Source organism: Aethalodelphis obliquidens, unplaced genomic scaffold (genome assembly GCF_003676395.1).
Source record: "Aethalodelphis obliquidens isolate GAN/ISIS:26980383/991018 unplaced genomic scaffold, ASM367639v1 scaffold53, whole genome shotgun sequence".
Lineage (NCBI taxonomy): Eukaryota > Metazoa > Chordata > Mammalia > Artiodactyla > Delphinidae > Aethalodelphis > Aethalodelphis obliquidens.
In genome coordinates this window covers 10,810,023-10,827,984 of record NW_020837997.1, presented here as the reverse complement: position 1 = coordinate 10,827,984, position 17,962 = coordinate 10,810,023, and the positions used below count along the sequence as shown (strand labels likewise).

At 52.7% G+C, this 17,962-nt stretch overlaps 1 protein-coding gene across 5 annotated transcripts in view; it reads left to right on the top strand.

Moving 5' to 3' along the window:
* UHRF1 (ubiquitin like with PHD and ring finger domains 1) overlaps positions 1-17,962 on the top strand; it is a 32,943-nt gene that overhangs the window by 7,523 nt on the left and 7,458 nt on the right. For 3 of the 5 annotated variants that reach the window (XR_003428394.1, XM_027085395.1, XM_027085396.1), the window contains exons 3-12: positions 2,486-2,761; positions 3,386-3,546; positions 6,143-6,358; positions 10,718-10,818; positions 10,911-11,097; positions 11,647-11,770; positions 11,862-11,969; positions 12,230-12,334; positions 13,409-13,515; positions 15,907-16,279. Coding sequence is in view for 4 of the 5 variants with exons in the window: in XM_027085395.1 (XP_026941196.1) it covers positions 2,486-2,761; positions 3,386-3,546; positions 6,143-6,358; positions 10,718-10,818; positions 10,911-11,097; positions 11,647-11,770; positions 11,862-11,969; positions 12,230-12,334; positions 13,409-13,515; positions 15,907-16,279 (1,758 nt within the window). In the remaining variant the exon portion in view is untranslated. The remainder of the gene's footprint in view (positions 1-2,485; positions 2,762-3,385; positions 3,547-6,142; positions 6,359-10,717; positions 10,819-10,910; positions 11,098-11,646; positions 11,771-11,861; positions 11,970-12,229; positions 12,335-13,408; positions 13,516-15,906; positions 16,280-17,962) is intronic. The other 2 variants (XM_027085398.1, XM_027085397.1) reach the window with 1 other exon arrangement.

The window sequence follows — 17,962 nt, the reverse complement described above, 5'->3', positions numbered from 1 at the left end:
TCTCTGCTGGTTTCCTTATGATAGTGGTGCTGGAGACACTTGTCTTTCTCCATCTATTTTTATTTTTTCCATCTACTTTTTTTTTTTTTTTTTAGAAATTAACAAACTTTATATTTTTAGAGCAGTTTTAGGTTCACAGCAGAATTAAGAGGAAGGTAGAGATTGCCCATATACCCCCTGCCCCGCCCCCACCACCACTGTGCACAGTTGTCTCCCACCAGATGGTGCATTTGGTGCAACTGATAAACCTATGCTGACGTATTAACATCACCCAGAGTCCATAGATTACATTTGGGTTCACTCTTGGCGTTGTACACTCTATGGGTTTGGACAAATGTGTAATGATGTGTAGCCACCGTTATGGTGTCATACAGAATAGTGTCACTGCCCTGAAAAGCCTCTGTGTTCCGCCTGTTCGTCCCTCCCTCCCTCCCTCCCTCCCTTCCTCCCTTCCTTTACCTCCTGGCCACCACTGATCCTTTTAATGTCTCCATAGTCGTGCCTCTTCCAGAACGTCTTATAGTTGGCATCATACAGTCTGTAGCCTTTTCAGATGCTTCTTTAAAAAAAAAAAATCTTCAGTGGGATATAATTTGCATACCATACAATGTACCCATTTAAAGTGTGCAATTCACTGGTTTTCAGTGTATTCACGGGGACTTGAACCATCACCACAGTCGATTTGGGGACATTTTCATCACCTTCAAAGGAAGTCCTGCACCGTTTATTGATCACTCCCTTAGCCCCCTCCCCAGCCCGTGGCCGCCGCGAATCCAATTTCTGTTTGATTCCTCTAGGGACGTCCTATCCGTGGATTCTGGCAGTGTGTGGCCTTTGGTGTCTGGCTTCTGTCTCTGAGCATCGTGTTCTCAGGGTCCATCCACAGTGTAGCAAGTGTCAGTGCTTCACCCCTTTTTAGGGAGGGTGGCCACCCTGTGTTGATCCATTCACCCGTCAGTGGACCCTGGGTTGCTCCACCCTTGGGCTTCTGAGCATCATGCTGCTGTGACCACACGTGTCATCTCTCCCCGCTGTCACGGCTGTCCTGGGTCGGCCCCGTGTTGGAGGACTGGCGCTCTCTCACTCCCTGGCCCCCTCTGACATCTGGGCAGTGGTGGGCACATTGGAGGCTCTTGCTGGGCTCCGGGTGAACAGGTAGCGCGGGCCCGGATGTCCAGGGTGGGCTTTGGAGGGACCCTGGTGGCCCCTGCAGCTGCAGGCAAGTGTTGGCGTGTTCAGATGTGCCTTTCTCCGGAAGAGGGGTCAATCAGCCATCTGATCCTCAGGTTTGCAATGAATAAGATGAATAAGGATTAACAACTACTGCAGCAAGTGCCCTGGAACTTGTCTTCCCTGTGACCCCAGGTGCTGTTTGCATATCAATGGCAATCAGCCCTTTGAACCACCAGCTTTGGGTTGAAAAGTGGGAAGGAGGGAAAGCCGATCTTTTGTGTGTTCTTCCTTCCTTTAGGGCACCGCTTCTGAACCAGGTTGTTCTGCCTGGGGGCACTGGGTGATGTCTGAGGCCATCAGTTGGTTGTCACGACCGGGGTGGGGGGTGCTCCCAGCATCCAGGGGGTGCTGCTCAACCTTCATCCCCTGCGGTGTCCATGATGGGCCCCCCCCCCCCACCAACAGAGTGATCACCGGAGGTCAGCAGAGCCTGCCTTAGGGTCTTCTGGAGGCCAAGGATCATCGTTGGGTGTTGGTGGAGTGCCCTGGGGCAGCTTCTAATAAAAGCCCCAGTGCAAAGCCTTTTGTGCCCTAGGGATGCCCTAGAGATGCAGTTCAGAAGACAAACTCCTTCACACACCTGATGAGTCATGCCCCACCGGCTCCCAGGCTACCCATCAGCCAGTGACTAGTGTGGGTGGAATTCATTAGCACAAAGGAGTTAATAGAGAGGCGGCCTGAGTGGATGAGGTTTGAGCTAGAGCCTTATAAGGCACCTGGTGGATGTCACGGGGCACCCACCCTTTGGTTCATGCAGGCCAGCTTCCCCCCCTCGCCCTCCCCGGCACTGTGGACATCAGGGCAGGTCATTCTCTGTGGGGGCCATCCTGGGGATCCTTAGCGCCCCCAACCCCATCATGACAACCAAAAATACCCCTAAGGCATCGCCCAGCGTCCCCTGGGGGCAGGATCACCCTCGATTGAGAGCCAGGGGTACAGGTGATGTGTGTTTACTGTAACAGAAGTTCCAAAGCACATAAAGTATTAACACCTCCCCTGATACCCGATGCGTAGCCACGGCACAGCGGGGTTAGGCTGTGTGCTCCCGGGGAACGTTCCCCAAGTGGCAGCAGCCGTCCTCACTTGAGAGGGCCTGGGGACCCTGAGGAAGTGGTCACTGGGCACCCCGGGGCGTGGGCAGGTTTCACTTGCCGGTGGTCTGTTCCAGGGCGGGGCCTCCGCGAGGGCTGGTGCGGTCTTTCGCCCATGGTGAGCTCTCTGTGTCTGCTGACCTAGTCCTGTGTCCCTGCAGATGGAGGACGGCCACACGCTGTTTGACTATGACGTCCGCCTGAACGATACCATCCAGCTGCTGGTCCGGCAGAGCCTCGTGCTGCCCGCCCCCAGCGGCGGTGGCGCCGGTGGTGGCAGCAAGGAGAGGGACTCTGAGCTCTCCGACACGGACTCTGGCTGCTGCCTGGCCCAGAGCGAGTCTGACAAGTCCTCCAACAGCGGCGAGGCCGCGGCCGAGCCGGAAGGGAAGGCCGACGAGGATGAGTGGGATGAGACGGAGCTGGGCCTCTACAAGGTGGGGCTCCCGCGGAGGCCGGGGTCGATGTGCTCCGCCCAGTTGGCGCCTGTACCCCGGGAGCGCCCCCCAGCCCTCCATCCCCGAGGCTGGGCACCCCCGTCCTGTCGTGACCATCTCCCCAGGGTTCCTTGGTGTAAACATAGGTACTCAGGGATTCCTTCCTAACCCCTAAAGTAGAATCCCGTGTCCGGGCCTGTGGGTGTCTTCCCTGTGGTCCTCGCAGGGGCTGTCAAAGTCCTGATCCGCTGCCATCCTCCCTCTAAGATCATGACATTTCACAGAAGGATCTGGATTCCCAGCTTCTACGGAAAAATGGGCAGTTCTGGCCTCCCTGGGCCACGCAGCAGGGGTGTTCTGCCCCCAGGGACACTGGGCGGTGCCTGGGGACATCTGTGGTTGTCATGACTTGGGGGTCGCCTGGCATCGAGTGGGAGGGGCCGGGGATGCTGCTCCGACCCCCCCACGGCCCGGGACCGCCTCCCTCTGGAGAACGACCCAGGCCCCGCGTCCTCAGTGCCACAGTGAGAAGCATCCGGGCCCAGGAACCAAAGCAGGCTCTTGGCGGTTTTGCTCGTCAGGCATCCCTTCCCTGGGCCGAGTGAGAGCTCTCTGCCCCCGCAGGCTGGCGAGTACGTGGACGCGAGGGACACGAACATGGGCGCGTGGTTTGAGGCCAAGGTCATCAGGGTGACGAGGAAGGTGCCGGCCCAGGACGAGCCCTGCAGCTCCACCTCCAGCCCGAAGCTGGAGGACGATATCGTCTATCACGTGAAATATGACGAGTGAGTATCCGCGGGGCAGGCGGGCCTGGGGCAGCGGCTCCGTGGACGTGGGACCTGGAGTTTGGAACTGCGTTGGGGGTGATGATCGGAATTCGAGACCCCACCCTTGTGCTCCCAAACCACACAGAGGCCCCCCCACCCTGAGGACCAGCGTCGTGGGGACCTCGTCGGAAAACCCTGCCCAGTCGTCCCCTCAGGGTTGCAGTCTGCCTGTTTCCTGTGCCGTCTTCTTCATACCACATAGCACTGTGTGAAACCATCTTAGGTGTCCTCTCTCTCCCTCTCCGGAATACACAGTACTTATGGAGCACTCACTGTGTGCCAGGCCCTGCGATAGGCATGGGGGATTCCTGTCTGTGAACACAGAGGGTGTCTGAGTGGGCTCTGGCGGCTGTAACAACATACCATACCACAGGCTGGGCGGCTTCAACCTTAGCCGTTTATTTTATTTTTTTATTTTTTGCGGTACGCGGGCCTCTCACTGTTGTGGCCTCTCCCGTTGCGGAGCACAGGCTCTGGACGTACAGGCCCAGCGGCCATGGCTCACGGGCCCAGCTGCTCCGCGGCATGTGGGATCTTCCCGGACCGGGGCACGAACCCGTGTCCCCTGCATCGGCAGGCAGACTCTCAACCACTGCGCCACCAGGGAAGCCCAGATGTTTATTTTCTCACGGTTCTGGAGGCTGAGAGTCCCAAGATCAGTGTGCAGTCAGGGTTAGTTTCCAGTGAGGGCTCTCTTCCTGGCTTGTAGATGGCTGTCTTCTCACTGCATCCTCACATGGCCTTTGTGTGCATGGAGCGAGCGAGCGAGCGAGAGAGAGAGAGAAAGAGAGTGCAAGCAAGTGAGCTCTGGTGTCTTTTCCTCCTCTGATAAGGACACCAATCCCCTTAGATTAGGGCCCTGCCTTTTTGACCTCATTTAACTTTGATGACACCCCCTAAAGGCCCTGTCTCCAAATACAGTCACATTGAGTGTTAGGGCTTCAGTGTATGAATTTGGGGGATACAGTTCAGTACCTAACAGAGGGCAAGCGTGCCTGCCTACAGGGAGCTCACATTCTGTGGTTCTCTGCTGGGTCCCTACCGTCTACATCGGTTTCTGGCACATCCTAAGCTTAGCTCTAAGAATTACGGGAGTAACTGGATGAGTGAATTGCAGTTTTTGCAACATTCCCATCCTCTTGGTCAGGGGTTGCAAACTCTAGTTCTCAGACCAGATCTGGCCCACAGCCTGTTTTTGTAAATAAAGCTTTATCGAAACACACCAATACCCATTCGTTTACACCTTGTCTGTGACTGCTCTCGTGGTAATAGCAGCCGAGTTGAACGTTCACAACAGACACCTTCCGATGACAAAGCCGAAAATATTGACTATCTGGTCCTTCACAGGAAAAGCTGGGCAGCCCTTGTACTTGGTGGTTTGTTAGGAAAAATAATGAGTACCAGGCTATAGAGCTAGTCTCAATAGATTTGGGGTTGTCCCCCTCACAGCTGAGGCTTAACTTTGTTGCTAATAGAATATGCTACTTTTAGCTCAATTATTTTATGCCTTTTTTGAGGCGGCTGGAATATTCCTGCATATCCAGAATAATGACTTCCTATCATTTTCTAATCTCTAGTATGTTGCATTTACATAAACGAAATAATGTATATCCCTTTACAAAAATCACTTTCAACACATGTATGTGGAAGAAGTTAAGTTCTTCCCTCCCCGCATTTCCTGCTGTCTTAGTTTCCTATGGCTGCTGTAACAAAGTACCACTAGCATTGCTCTGACAGTTTATTCTCTCACAGTCCTGGAGGCCAGAAGTCCAAAACTAAGGTGGCAACAGGGCTGTGAATCTTCTGGAACCTGAAGGGGAGAATCCTTGCTGCCTCTTCCAGCTTCTGGTGGGACCAGCAGTCCTTGGCTTGTGGCCACATCCCACCAGCCTCTGCCTCCTCTTCCTGTGTCGTTCTCCTCTGTCTGCGTCTCATCCTCTCTTCTTGTAAGGACATCAGTCACTAGGTTTAGGGCCACTCTATTATGATGTCATCTGAACTCCTTATATCTGCAACGACCCTATTTCCAAATTAGGTCCCACTCCAAGGTGCCAGGGGTTGGAATCATAACGTAGGTTTTTAGAGGATGTAGTTCAACCCACAACACCTTCTGTAATTGGAACGTGTCACTATAGCTGTGCGTTTTTGGTTTTTTTGTTTTTGTTTGTTTGTTTCTTTGCGGTACGCGGGCCTCTCACTGTTGTGGCCTCTCCCGTTGCGGAGCACAGGCTCTGGACGCGCAGGCTCAGTGGCCATGGCTCACGGGCCCAGCCGCTCCGTGGCATGTGGGATCTTCCCGGACCGGGGCACGAACCCGCGTCCCCTGCATCAGTAGGCAGACTCTCAACCACTGCACCACCAGGGAAGCCCTAGCTGTGTGTTTTTGACACCAGCAAATGAGATCATGGGGAGGGGGCTTTCCAGTCTGCTGTGATGAGCACAACCCAAACCCGTATACCAGGCGGCCCTCTCCGCCTGGCTTCTCTCTCTCGTCAAGGGAGTGAGGTCCCCTGGCACCTGGGGTCTGAGTGTGGGGCTTTCCCCCCTCCCCCAGCTACCCGGAGAACGGAGTGGTGCAGATGAACTCACGGAACGTCCGGGCTCGCGCCCGACACATCATCAAATGGCAGGACCTGGAGGTGGGCCAGATGGTCATGGTCAACTACAACCCTGACAACCCCAAGGATCGCGGCTTCTGGTATGATGCGGAGATCCTGCGGAAACGTGAGACCCGGACGGTGCGGGAGCTGCACGCCAACGTCAGGATCGGGTGAGTCAGTGCCTGCCGGCCTCTGCCTGGCCTCTGCCTGGTCTCTGCCTCCTCTCTGGGTCTCCACGCCCCACCTGCTCACCCCGCCTAGGGAACTGTCTCTGGGCCCCAGGCAGAGATTTCAAGCTTCCTTGTTCTCTTTTGTTTGTCGTTTTGAATTTTGCAAACAGGTGAAAAGTCTAAAAGGGGCAAAATCCAGAAAGTACTGAAGGCCACACAGTTAATATTCTCCCTTCTCTTCTGTCCCCTGGTCACCTGGTTCTCCTCTTTCTGGAGACACGATGGTTCCCGGCGCCTTCCAGGGCTACTCTGTGCATAAACAGGCCTGAACGTACACCGAACTACACACACCCACATGGAGGTGCCCTTCATTCACATCAGGGATCAGCAGGCTGCTGGCCGCAGGCCAGAGCCGGCCCCGCCCCTGATGGGCAAATAAAGTTTTATTGGCACCAGGCCACGCCCATCTGTTCACTGATTCACTGTGGCTGCTCAGTGTTAGGAGGACACCAAGAGGACAGCTGGGTAACTGTGAAACAAACCGTGTGGCCCACAGAGCCGAAAATATTTACCATCTGGCCCTTTGCAGAAAATGTTTGCCGAGCCCTGTTCTTCCTTGCCTCTGTGTGTGTAGAAAACTTACCATCTTACCCATTTTTAAGTGCACAGCTTGATGGCATTAAGTACATATGTATTGCTGGACAACCATCCCCACCATCCATCTCCAGAACTTTCTCATCTTCCCAAACTGAAACTCTGTCCCCAGGAAACACTGACTCCCCAGCCCCTCCCCCAGCCCCTGGCCCCCACCATCTACTTCCCGTCTCTGTGGATGTGATGACTCTAGGCATCTCCTATGAGTGGGACCACACAGGATTTGTCCTTTTTTGTCAGGCTTTTTTCACCGAGTATAATGTTCTCAAGGTTCGTCCATGTTTCATGATGAACATCTTTTTTGGTGGCTGAGTAATACTCCATTGTATGTATTGTATATAGACATGATTATTGGGGCAACAGTGTCCTGAGCATAGGCACAGCAAGTGCAAAGGCCCTGGGGCAGGACCATTCCTGGTGCATTTGTGGCCTTGCGAGGAGGCCAGTGGGCTGGAGTGGAGGGAGAGAGGGAGGAAGGAAGCATTCAGGGTATGGCCGGGAGTGGTGCGGAACTGGTGTGTATTCTCTGTTGCTGGCAGCCATCAGATCTGAAAGCACTGGAGCCACAGGCTTCGACCTATGATTAGGAATCATCACTCGGGCAGCCGAGCTGGGAATGGACTGTAGGGGGCAGCATAGCCGCAGGGAGACCAGGGAGGAGACCGATGGGGGCGTTGAGGGGCAAGGGCCCAGGGCTCGGTCCTGGTACAGTGATTTGATTGTTAAAAATAACCTGCTTTTTGTTTGGTTTCTTTTTTATGTTTTCTTGTTTTCCATTTCTTTGATTTCCGCTCTCTTTTTTTAAATATTTTTATTTATGTAGTTAGTTAGTTATAGCTGCAGCATGTGGGATCTTAGCTTCCCGATCAGGGATCGAACCCATGCCCCCTGCAGTGCAAGTCGGAGTCCTAACCACTGGACTGGACCAGACCGCCAGGGAATTCCCTGGTCTCATCTTTGTAATTTTTTTTTTTTTTTGAGGTAGCAACTTAGATTATTGTAGGTCTGATATAAGCATTTATTTATTTATTTTTAAACATTTATTTATTTATTTTGGCTGCGCTGGGTCTTAGTTGTGGCACGCGGGATCGTTTAGTTGTGGCGTGCGGACTTCTTAGTTGCGGCGTGTGGACTCTTAGTTGTGGCATGCATGCGGGATCTAGTTCCCTGACCAGGGATCGAACCTGTGCCCCCTGCAGTGGAAGCCGGAGTCTCAACTACTGGACCAGCAGGGAAGTCCCACTTGGCATACATTGTTGACCCTTGAACAACTCGGGGGTTACAGATGCTGACCCCTGTGCAGTTAATAAGAATCTGAGCATTAACTTACAGCCTGCCTTCCATCTCTGCGGTTCCATTGTATCTGTGGTTCCGCATCTGAGGATTCAACCGACTGGGGATTGTGTGGTACTGCCATATTTACTATTGAAAAAATCTGCCTATAACTGGATTCGTGCAGTTTAAATTCATGTTGGTCAAGGGTCAGTTGTATTTAGACCATTTACATTTAAGGTAATTATTAGCATGTTAGGGCTTGAGCCTGCCATTTTGTTATTTGTTTTCTATTTGTTTTCTCTGTTTCTTTTTCCTGTTGCTCTTTTTCTGTCCTTCCTGTGGGTTATGTAAGCATTTTTTAGGATTCTGTCTTGATTTATTGATGGTCTTTTGGAGTGTATTGCTTTATACGGTTTTCTCAGTGGTTTCTCTGGATTTTATCATATAAACGTGTGACATACTGGTATCTCTTTTCCCACTTTGAGGGAAGTGTGGAAATCTTTCTTCCATTCACATTCCTTTATAGTCACTGCCTTGAGCATCAGATGGTGTTATGGTTTTTATTTCAATCATCATATATGATTTAGAAAACCCGTAAGGAGCATAAATTGTTTTTTTTGTTTTTTTGTTTTTTTGTTTTTCTTTTCGCGGTACGCGGGCCTCTCATTGTTGCGGCCTCTCCCGTTGCGGAGCACAGGCTCCGGACGCGCAGGCTCAGTGGCCATGGCTCACGGGCCCAGCCGCTCCGCGGCATGTGGGATCCTCCCGGACCGGGGCACGAACCTGTGTCCCCTGCATCGGCAGGCGGACTCCCAGCCACTGCGCCACCAGGGAAGCCCTGCATAATTTATTGTATGGACCCATATTTCTGCTCTTTCTATTCTTTCTTCCTTCTTTTTCCTCCAAGATGCTTTCCTTTTTAATTTCCTATCTATTTGAAGAACTTCATTATTCTATAAAGGTGTGTTGGCTAGAAATGAATTCTTTTAATTTTCCTTCATCTGAGATTATGACCACCACCGTTACATTGAAGTAACTCCCAAACGTCGACTCATTGTATCTGTTAATATTTTCAAGTATATTTCTTCAAAATGATTCTTTTAAAGGGACATTAAAAAAAGGGACATAGTTTTAATGCTATTATTACAACATAAAAATTAATTTCTTAACATATAGCCAGTCATTGTTCAGTCTTCCAATTAGCTCACTCTTTTTTTTAAATTATTTGTTTAAGATCTAAGTAACGTCCACGGATTTCAGTTAGGTTGGCAGATATCTCTCTCTTTTTTTAAAAAAAATTTATTTTATTTTTGGCTGCGTTGGGTCTTCACTGCTGCGCATGGGCTTTTCTCTGGTTGCGGCGAGCACGGGCTTCTCACCGTGGTGGCCTCTCTTGTTGTGGAGCACAGGCTCTAGGCACGTGGGCCTCAGTAGTTGTGGCTCGTGGGCTCTAGAGCGGAAGCTCAGTAGTTGTGGTGCACGGGCTTAGTTGCTCTGTGGCATGTGGGATCCTCCAGGACCAGGGCTCAAACCCCTGTCCCCTGCATTGGCAGGCAGACTAATTTATTTGTTGGGGAAGCCTGGTTGTTTGTCCCAGAGAATCTGCACAGTCTGGATTTCCCACCAGCATCCTCACAGTGTCATTTCCTCTGTTGCTCTGTTCCTCTTTCCCTGTGTTTCCTGTGAACTGGTGGGTAGATCTGGACCTTCCCATCTAGCTTCACAGGCACGAGCCACACATGCTGCCTATCCCTTGAAATGTGGCCAGGACACATTAAGATGCATTGTGAGTGTAAAATGCACAGTGGATTTCAAAGATGTAGCGCTGAGAAAGAATGCAAACTAGCTTGTTAATAATTCCTTAATGTTCATTACATGTTGAAATGATATTTTGTATACATTGGGTTACATAAAACATCCTCAAATTGATTCCATCTGCTTTTACTTTTTGACTGTGGTTCTCAGACAGTGTGAAATTATACACCTGACTTGCATTTGCTTTCCCTAGATGGTTGCCGATGATGTAGGTGGTGGGATGATCTGATGGAGGTGGTGAGATGATCCCTGGGGTCGTTTTAACTTAGAGGAGTTTTTGTATTTTGATCAGACCTTACTTTGTTGCTTTTGCCTGTTGGGCCTTGTTAATTGGGCCTTGTCTACCCGCAAGTTAGAAATGATTCTCTCAAATGCATCGCGTGATGAAACTCTGGTTTGTCTGTTGTTTTCACCTTGTTCCTGATTTGGTAGGACTTGAATTTGCAAGGGGAGTAGCTAATCGAGTTCACAGTGCCCTGCAAAAGCCTCTTCTCTGATGTAATTAGAGGCGGAGCTGTTCACAGGCTCTGAGAACTGTGTTGACGTGGCGAAGTCTTCTCGGGCGCTTGGGCAGGGCTGGCCCCGTGGGATGTCCTAACGGCCCGTCTCTCGCAGGGACGATTCTCTCAATGACTGTCGGATCATCTTTGTGGACGAGGTTTTCAAGATTGAGCGCCCTGGCGAGGGGAACCCCATGGTGGAAAACCCGACAAGAAGTGAGTTCCGATCCCGCCCCTCTGCAGTGGGCGGGCAGGGCGCCCGGCGTGGCGGGGTCCTGCCCGAGCTGACCCCATCCTCCCGTGTCCAGGGAAGAGCGGGCCCTCCTGCAAGCACTGCAAGGACGACGAGCGGAAGCCGTGCCGCATGTGCGCCTGCCACCTGTGCGGGGGCAAGCAGGACCCCGACAAGCAGCTGCTGTGCGACGAGTGCGACATGGCCTTCCACACGTACTGCCTGTGCCCGCCGCTCAGCAGCATCCCCACCGAGGAGGAGTGGTGAGTGCCCGGAGGCTGCCGGTGACCCCGCGATGACGGTGGGGGGCGGGTGCGAGGCCTGGGCCCTGGCTCCCTGCAGGGAGGAGGCAAGGCGGGCAGGAATGCAGCGGGTGTCCCCAGCGCTGGAGGGGACGGTTGTGACACTGGGCTGTGGTCTGAGGACCCCGACCTGCTAACGGCAGTGGCTATCGTTTGCACCGTCCCCTCCCTGTGGAGTTGGGGAAACCGAGTCCACGGCAGGGAGCAGGTGCCGTCGAGCTGCCCTGTGAGTTTGCCACGTGCCGGCTGGACTTGGCCTCGCTGTGGGAGGCACTGCCATTACCAGCGGGAGGGGGTCAGGGTCTGCCGTCCACCACGGGCGCCACTCGCCACACGCGGCTACTTCAGATGTGGCCCGTGCGACCGAGGAACTCGCTTTCTTATGTCTCGCTCGTGGATTCAAGTCCAGCCCCCTGCCGCCGCCCCGGTCTTGGATTCACAGGACGGCAGGGGGCTGGAAGGAGGTGGCCGTGCAGCCACGGGCAGAGGGTGACGTCCCTGTGGTCACAGGTACTGCCCCGAGTGCCGGATCGACTCCAGCGAGGTGGTGCAGGCAGGCGAGAAGCTGAAGGAGAGTAAGAAGAAGGCGAAGATGGCGTCGGCCACGTCGTCCTCTCAGCGGGACTGGGGCAAGGTGAGGGGCCCCCGCGCCCCGTGCGCCCCTGCCGCCCCCCACGCCCCTGCGGCCGTTCACGCTGCTCTCCCCTCTGTTTTGGAATGGACAGGGCATGGCGTGCGTGGGCCGCACCAAGGAGTGCACCATCGTGCCGTCCAACCACTTTGGCCCCATCCCGGGCATCCCCGTGGGCACCATGTGGAGGTTCAGAGTCCAGGTACCTGCAGACGTCGGGCCCCGGCCTTCCAGGAGCCCCTCCACTGGGGAGGGCTATCCCAAGGGCAGGAGGCTGGGGATTCACGCCAGGTCCTTCCCTGGTGTGGCCAGGACTCGATCTCTCGGGTGCAGAGGTTCTCATAACAGAAGCGATGCTTTCAGTGGAAGAGTCAGGCGCTGGCTCCAAAGGCGGGAGCGAAGAGGGCCGTCGAGCAGGGGCTGGTCCAGGAGGTGCCACTTATTTCTCGGTGGTGTTCACAGGTCAGCGAGTCTGGGGTCCATCGACCTCATGTGGCAGGCATCCACGGCCGGAGCAATGATGGGGCGTACTCCCTGGTCCTGGCTGGAGGGTATGAGGACGATGTGGTGAGTGTGGGAAGCTGGTCTTGTTTTTATGTAATTGTGGCAAATACTCAGTGTAAAACTTAACCATCTTAATTATTTTTAAGAGCACGCTCAGTGACATTAAGCACATTCACACCGTCGTGCAACCATCCCCACGGTCCATCTCCAGAACTTTCTCGTCTTCCCAAACTGAGACTCTGTCCCCAGGAAACGCTGACTCTCCATCCCCTCCCCCAGCCCCTGTCCTTACCATCTACTTCCTGTCTCTGTGGATCTGATTCTCTAGGGACCTCCTGTGTGTGAAATCACAGTATTCGTCCTTTTGTGTCTGGATTATCTCACTGAGCATCACGTCCTCAAGGTCCATCCACGGTGTAGTATGTGTCAGAATCTCCTTCCTTTTTTTTTTTTTTTTTTTTTTTTTGCGGTACGTGGGCCTCTCACTGTTGTGGCCTCTCTCCCGTTGCGGAGCACAGGCTCCGGACGCGCAGGCTCAGCGGCCATAGCTCACGGGCCCAGCCGCTCCGCGGCATGTGGGATCTTCCGGGACCGGGGCACGAACCCATGTCCCCTGCATCGGCAGGCGGACTCTCAACCACTGCGCCACCAGGGAAGCCTAGAATCTCCTTCCTTTTTAAGGCTTAACAATATTCCAGTGTGTGGACGGACCACAGTTTTGTTCATCCAGTCATGCATCAGTGGATGCCTGGGTTGTTTCCACATTTTAGCTACTGTGAGTAATGCCATGAACCTGGATCTGCAAAAATCTCTTCAAGTCCCTGTTTTCAGTTCTTCTGGGTATAAAGAAGTGTGATTGCCGGATCATATGGTGATTCTGTTTTTAGTTTGTTGAGGAACCTCCATACTGTTTTCCACAGCAGCTGCACCATTTTCCATCCCTACCAGCTGTGCACAGGGTTCCAGTTTCTCCACATTGTCACCGACACTTGTTATTATCTGTTTCTTTGGTAGTTGATCCTGACATCCTGATTCTTTGACGGTTGACATCCTGACGGGTGTGTGTGGGTTTGTTTTGAGTGGGTCTCTCCTCTCCTCTGTGCGGAGGGTTCAGCCTGCCCTCCGTATCTGTTTCAGGACCACGGGAACTCGTTCACGTACACAGGTAGCGGTGGACGAGACCTTTCCGGTAACAAGCGGACTGCAGAGCAGTCTTGTGATCAGAAACTCACCAATACCAACAGGTTTGCAGAATCGAGTGTTCCTATATCTTCACCAGCACGTGTCTGTCTGCCTTGTCCTCTGGTGGCTTCACAGGGGAGGGGATGGGTCCCATTTGGGGCTTTCATGTGCAGGAAGTTAGATTCCCATTAAGATTGTGATGGAACGTAGGGACCACGAATGTCCATCTCTTCCCTACTCTGTCCACCAGTGAGTCAGTCAGATGCACTGAAGCAAACTTTTCCCCCAAAAGGCCAGATAATAAACGTATTTGGCTTTGTGGGCCGCACGGTCTCTGTGGCAACCACTCAGTTCTGCCGTCATAGCACGTGAGCAGCCACAGAGCACATGTAAAAGAGTGTGGACAGCTCTGTTGCAGCAGAACTTTATCTGCAACACCACAAGGGGGGCAGGAGTTTGCTGAGCCTCGATTACAGGATGGGATACAGCATCACAGAGCCCAAAGGAAAAGACAGAGATTTGATGACCTGAGTATTATAAATTATACCAATAAAACCCATAAGTACAATGAAAAGGCAGGTGACTCTTGGGGGAAAAGTCTGCCACAAACATGACACCTGATGATGGTTATGCCCTTATATGTAAAGAGCTGTGTTGCAAATCAATAAGAAAAACTAACAGAAAAAAGCAAAGGACATGCAAATCATTCTGCCAAGTAACACAGATCTACAGTGGCCATGAAAATTTGTTCACCTTTAGTGATCAAAGAAATAACACATTGAGGTAATGATGAGATACTATTTATTTACCCTGTAAAGTTGGCCCCAAATTCTCCAGTGTTGAGAAATGCCAAGGCATAGACTAGCGTTCCACTGTTGGTAGAAATGCAAATTGGTATTTCTTTCCAGAAAGCTCTTTGCCTAAATATCTTTCTTTAAAAAAGAAGGAAGGGTTCATTTTTGTGCATGTATTAGTCTAGTAGAATATTTAAATTTCGCTAGCCATTTGAAAAAAATCTCATTTTGGGGACTTCTCTGGTGATCCAGCGGTTAAGACTCCGTGCTTCCACTGCAGGGGGCGCGGGTTCGATCCCTGGTTGGGGAACTAAGATCCCGCATGCCACATGGTGCAGCCAGGAAAAAAAAAAAAATCTCATTTTCGGAGGAGATTTGACAGTGTGAGGAACTGCTCGTGAGCAGTGATAAAAGTCTGGACTTAAAACTCTAAGAAATCCATTCTTTACCAACCGCCATCTGCACGGGAGAACAGCTGTGCGGTGGCAGCTCTCTTTCTTGCTCACCTGAGGAAGGTGGCGGCGTTGCATCAGATGCTGAGCTGACCTCCGGTCCACCGACCCCAGGCCGCTGTGCCCCTTGTTGGGACAGGCCTGCCAGCCCAGGCCGCGTTTGTGTGCCACCTGCTTTCTCCTGGGTGACGTCTTCCCCCACATCGTGTTAGTGTCCTGTGGCTCTGGTACCAAAACACTGCACAACTGGGTGATTTAGAACAACAGGAATTTATTCTTGCCTAATTCCGGAGGCCCAGAGTCCAAAGTCAAGGTGTCTCGGGGCCGTCCTCCATCTGGAACCTCCAGGGGAGGGTCCTTCCTTGGCGTCCCTTGGCTTGTAGATGTGACTCTCCAAGCCCTGCCTCAGTCTTCATGGGGCCCTGTCCCCTAGTGTGTCTGTTTTCTTTTTATAGTTAGTTTTAATTTTTATTTATTTATTATTTTTTAAAAAATTGTTTATTTATTTTTGGCTGTGTTGGGTCTTCGTTGCTGCGCGCGGGCTTTCTCTAGTTGCGGCGAGCGGGGGCTGCTCTTCGCTGTGGTGTGTGGGCTTCTCATTGCGGTGGCTTCCCTTGTTGCGGAGCACGGGCTCTAGGTGCGCGGGCTTCAGTAGTTGTGGCACGCAGGCTTCAGTAGTTGTGGCTTGCAGGCTCTAGAGCACAGGCTCAGTAGTTGTGGCGCACGGGCTTAGTTACTCTGCAGCACGTGGGATCTTCCCAGACCAGGACTCGAACCCGTGTTCCCTGAATTGGCAGGCAGATCCTTAACCACTGCGCCACCAGGGAAGTCCTAATTTTTATTTTTTAATTATTTATTTAAAAAAATTTTTTCTTCTTTTTTTTGGGGCCATGTCTCGGTGTGGCTTGTGGGATGTGGGATCTTAGTTCCCCGACGTGGAATTGAACCCGGGCCCTCGAGAGTGAGAGCGCTGAGTTCCCACCGGGGAACTCCCTCAGTTTCCCTTTCCTTATAAGGACACCGGTCATTGGGTTTAGGGCCCACCCTAATCCATTCTGACCGCCTCCGAACTTGACTTCATCTGCAAGCACTGACTTTCCAATGGTCACATGTTCACGGGGCGGGGGGCGGGGGGGGGGCTTGGGACGCCGCGACCCCCTCTCTCTGGGGGATGCAGTCCAGCGTGTGGGCCCGGCTCTCCCCGCAGGGCGCTGGCTCTGAACTGCTTTGCCCCCATCAACGACCTCAAAGGGGCCGAGGCCAAGGACTGGCGGTCGGGGAAGCCGGTCCGGGTGGTGCGGAACGTCAAGGGCCGCAAGCACAGCAAGTACGCCCCCATCGAGGGCAACCGGTATGACGGCATCTACAAGGTGAGTGGGGGCCCCCGTGCCTGCCCCCCGCCCCTGGCCCCCAGGTCACTGACCCCGCGCTTCTTCCCACAGGTCGTGAGGTACTGGCCCGAGAAGGGCAAGTCCGGCTTCCTGGTGTGGCGCTTCCTCCTGCGCAGGGATGACGTCGAGCCGGGGCCCTGGACCAAGGAGGGGAAGGACCGGATCAAGAAGCTGGGGCTGACCATGCAGGTGCGTCCAGGCCTGTGCTCACAGCTGGAGCTCGTGCCCGGGGCCTGGGCTGGGAGCGTCTGAGCGGGGAGCCATGCTCTCTGGGGTTTTTCTCATCCCGGACGATTTCCAGGCTGTGAGCTGGTGACACCTCGCTGGCTGTACCATCCCTGTCCTTCAGCCAGTGGATATAGGGGAGGGGTGGCTCAGGCAGGTTTGCATCTTTGCTTTGTGATGTTAGAGCTGAGAGCTGGGCTTCCTTATCTGAGCTGTGTTTGAAGAGCTTATCCGAAATCAATCTGGAGTCCGGTCTCCTCTCTCTTGGCCAGTCCCCTCCCATCCCCTCTTCTCCTCCCCCTCTTCCCTGTCTCTTTGTTTTTTTGTTTCTTTTTGACTGCACCTTGCAGCATGCAGGATCTCTCTGACCAGGGATTGAACCTGTGCCCCCTTCATTGAAAGGCGAGTCTTAACCACTGGACTTCCAGGGAAGTCCCCCATCTCTCTTTCTCCTGTCTGTCCATCACCTCTCCCTACCCCCAAAGCAGACAAACCAATAAAATTGGTCTAAATATAGAATAGAGCAAGGTCTAAATGTAAAGATAGGGTGGACTGATCCCCTGGAGCAATCACTCACCTCTTTATAGCAGCAGAGTCCTCCATCTTCAAGAGTTTGCCCAGTGCGTGCAGAGTACGGCTTTTTTGCACTATAATTATGGTGTTTTCTGTTCCTCCTGGTGATCCGATTTCCAGCTGATAAGTCGTGGTGGGACTATTTAAGGAATCTTAATTGCTGTTGAGAGTCTGATAGCACCTACCCCGCCCCGCCCCCTGCCCCCCCACCGGGAGGCCACAAAGAGTTGCCTTTTGAACACACTGGTTGTTCCACAGGGAATTGTATTTTATTTAATTAATTAATTAATTAATTATTATTATTTTTTAACATCTTTATTGGAGTATAACTGCTTTACAATGGTGTGTTAGTTTCTGCCTTATAACAAAGTGAATCAGCTATACATACACATATGTCCCCATATCTCCTCCCTCTTGCGTCTCCCTCCCACCCTCCCTGTCCCACCCCTCTAGGTGGTCACAAACACAGGGACTTATAGAGGCGGAGGAACTGGGGAGAGACAGCCATGGGTCAGGCATGTCACTGTTTGGTGAGAGGAGGATGTTTTATTTAGAACTTAGGCCTTTGTTGCAAGTTTGTGTTGCTAGAAAAGCTTGAGGGTTTCTCGATGAAACACTGGAGAATCGGATGTGGTTGTAGGTGCCTTAGAACCCCATTTCTAATTAGATAATGCCTGATGGGGCTCAGAGGAGTCCAAGACCCATCAGAATCGGGTTGTGGAGCTAAGGCCCTGGGCCAGTGGTGAGTAAACGAAGTCTTCCCAGGGCCCAGCCACGCCCATTCAATCCCACAGGGGCTGGGCCGGCTTTTGTCCCCACAGAGCCCGAAACTTTTACTGCCTGGCCCCTGGCTTGAAAAGTTTGCCTACTTCTTATCGAAACGGAAAGATACCAAGACTGTCGTGGGAGTTCCCTGGCTGTCCAGTGGTTAGGACTCGACGCTTTCACTGCCGAGGCCGAGGGTTCAATCCCTGGTCAGGGAACCAAGATCCTATCCTACAAACCGTGGGGCACGGCCGAAAAAACCCAAAAAATAAAACAAAAGGAAAAAGACTGTCTTCTTTGCTTGATCTG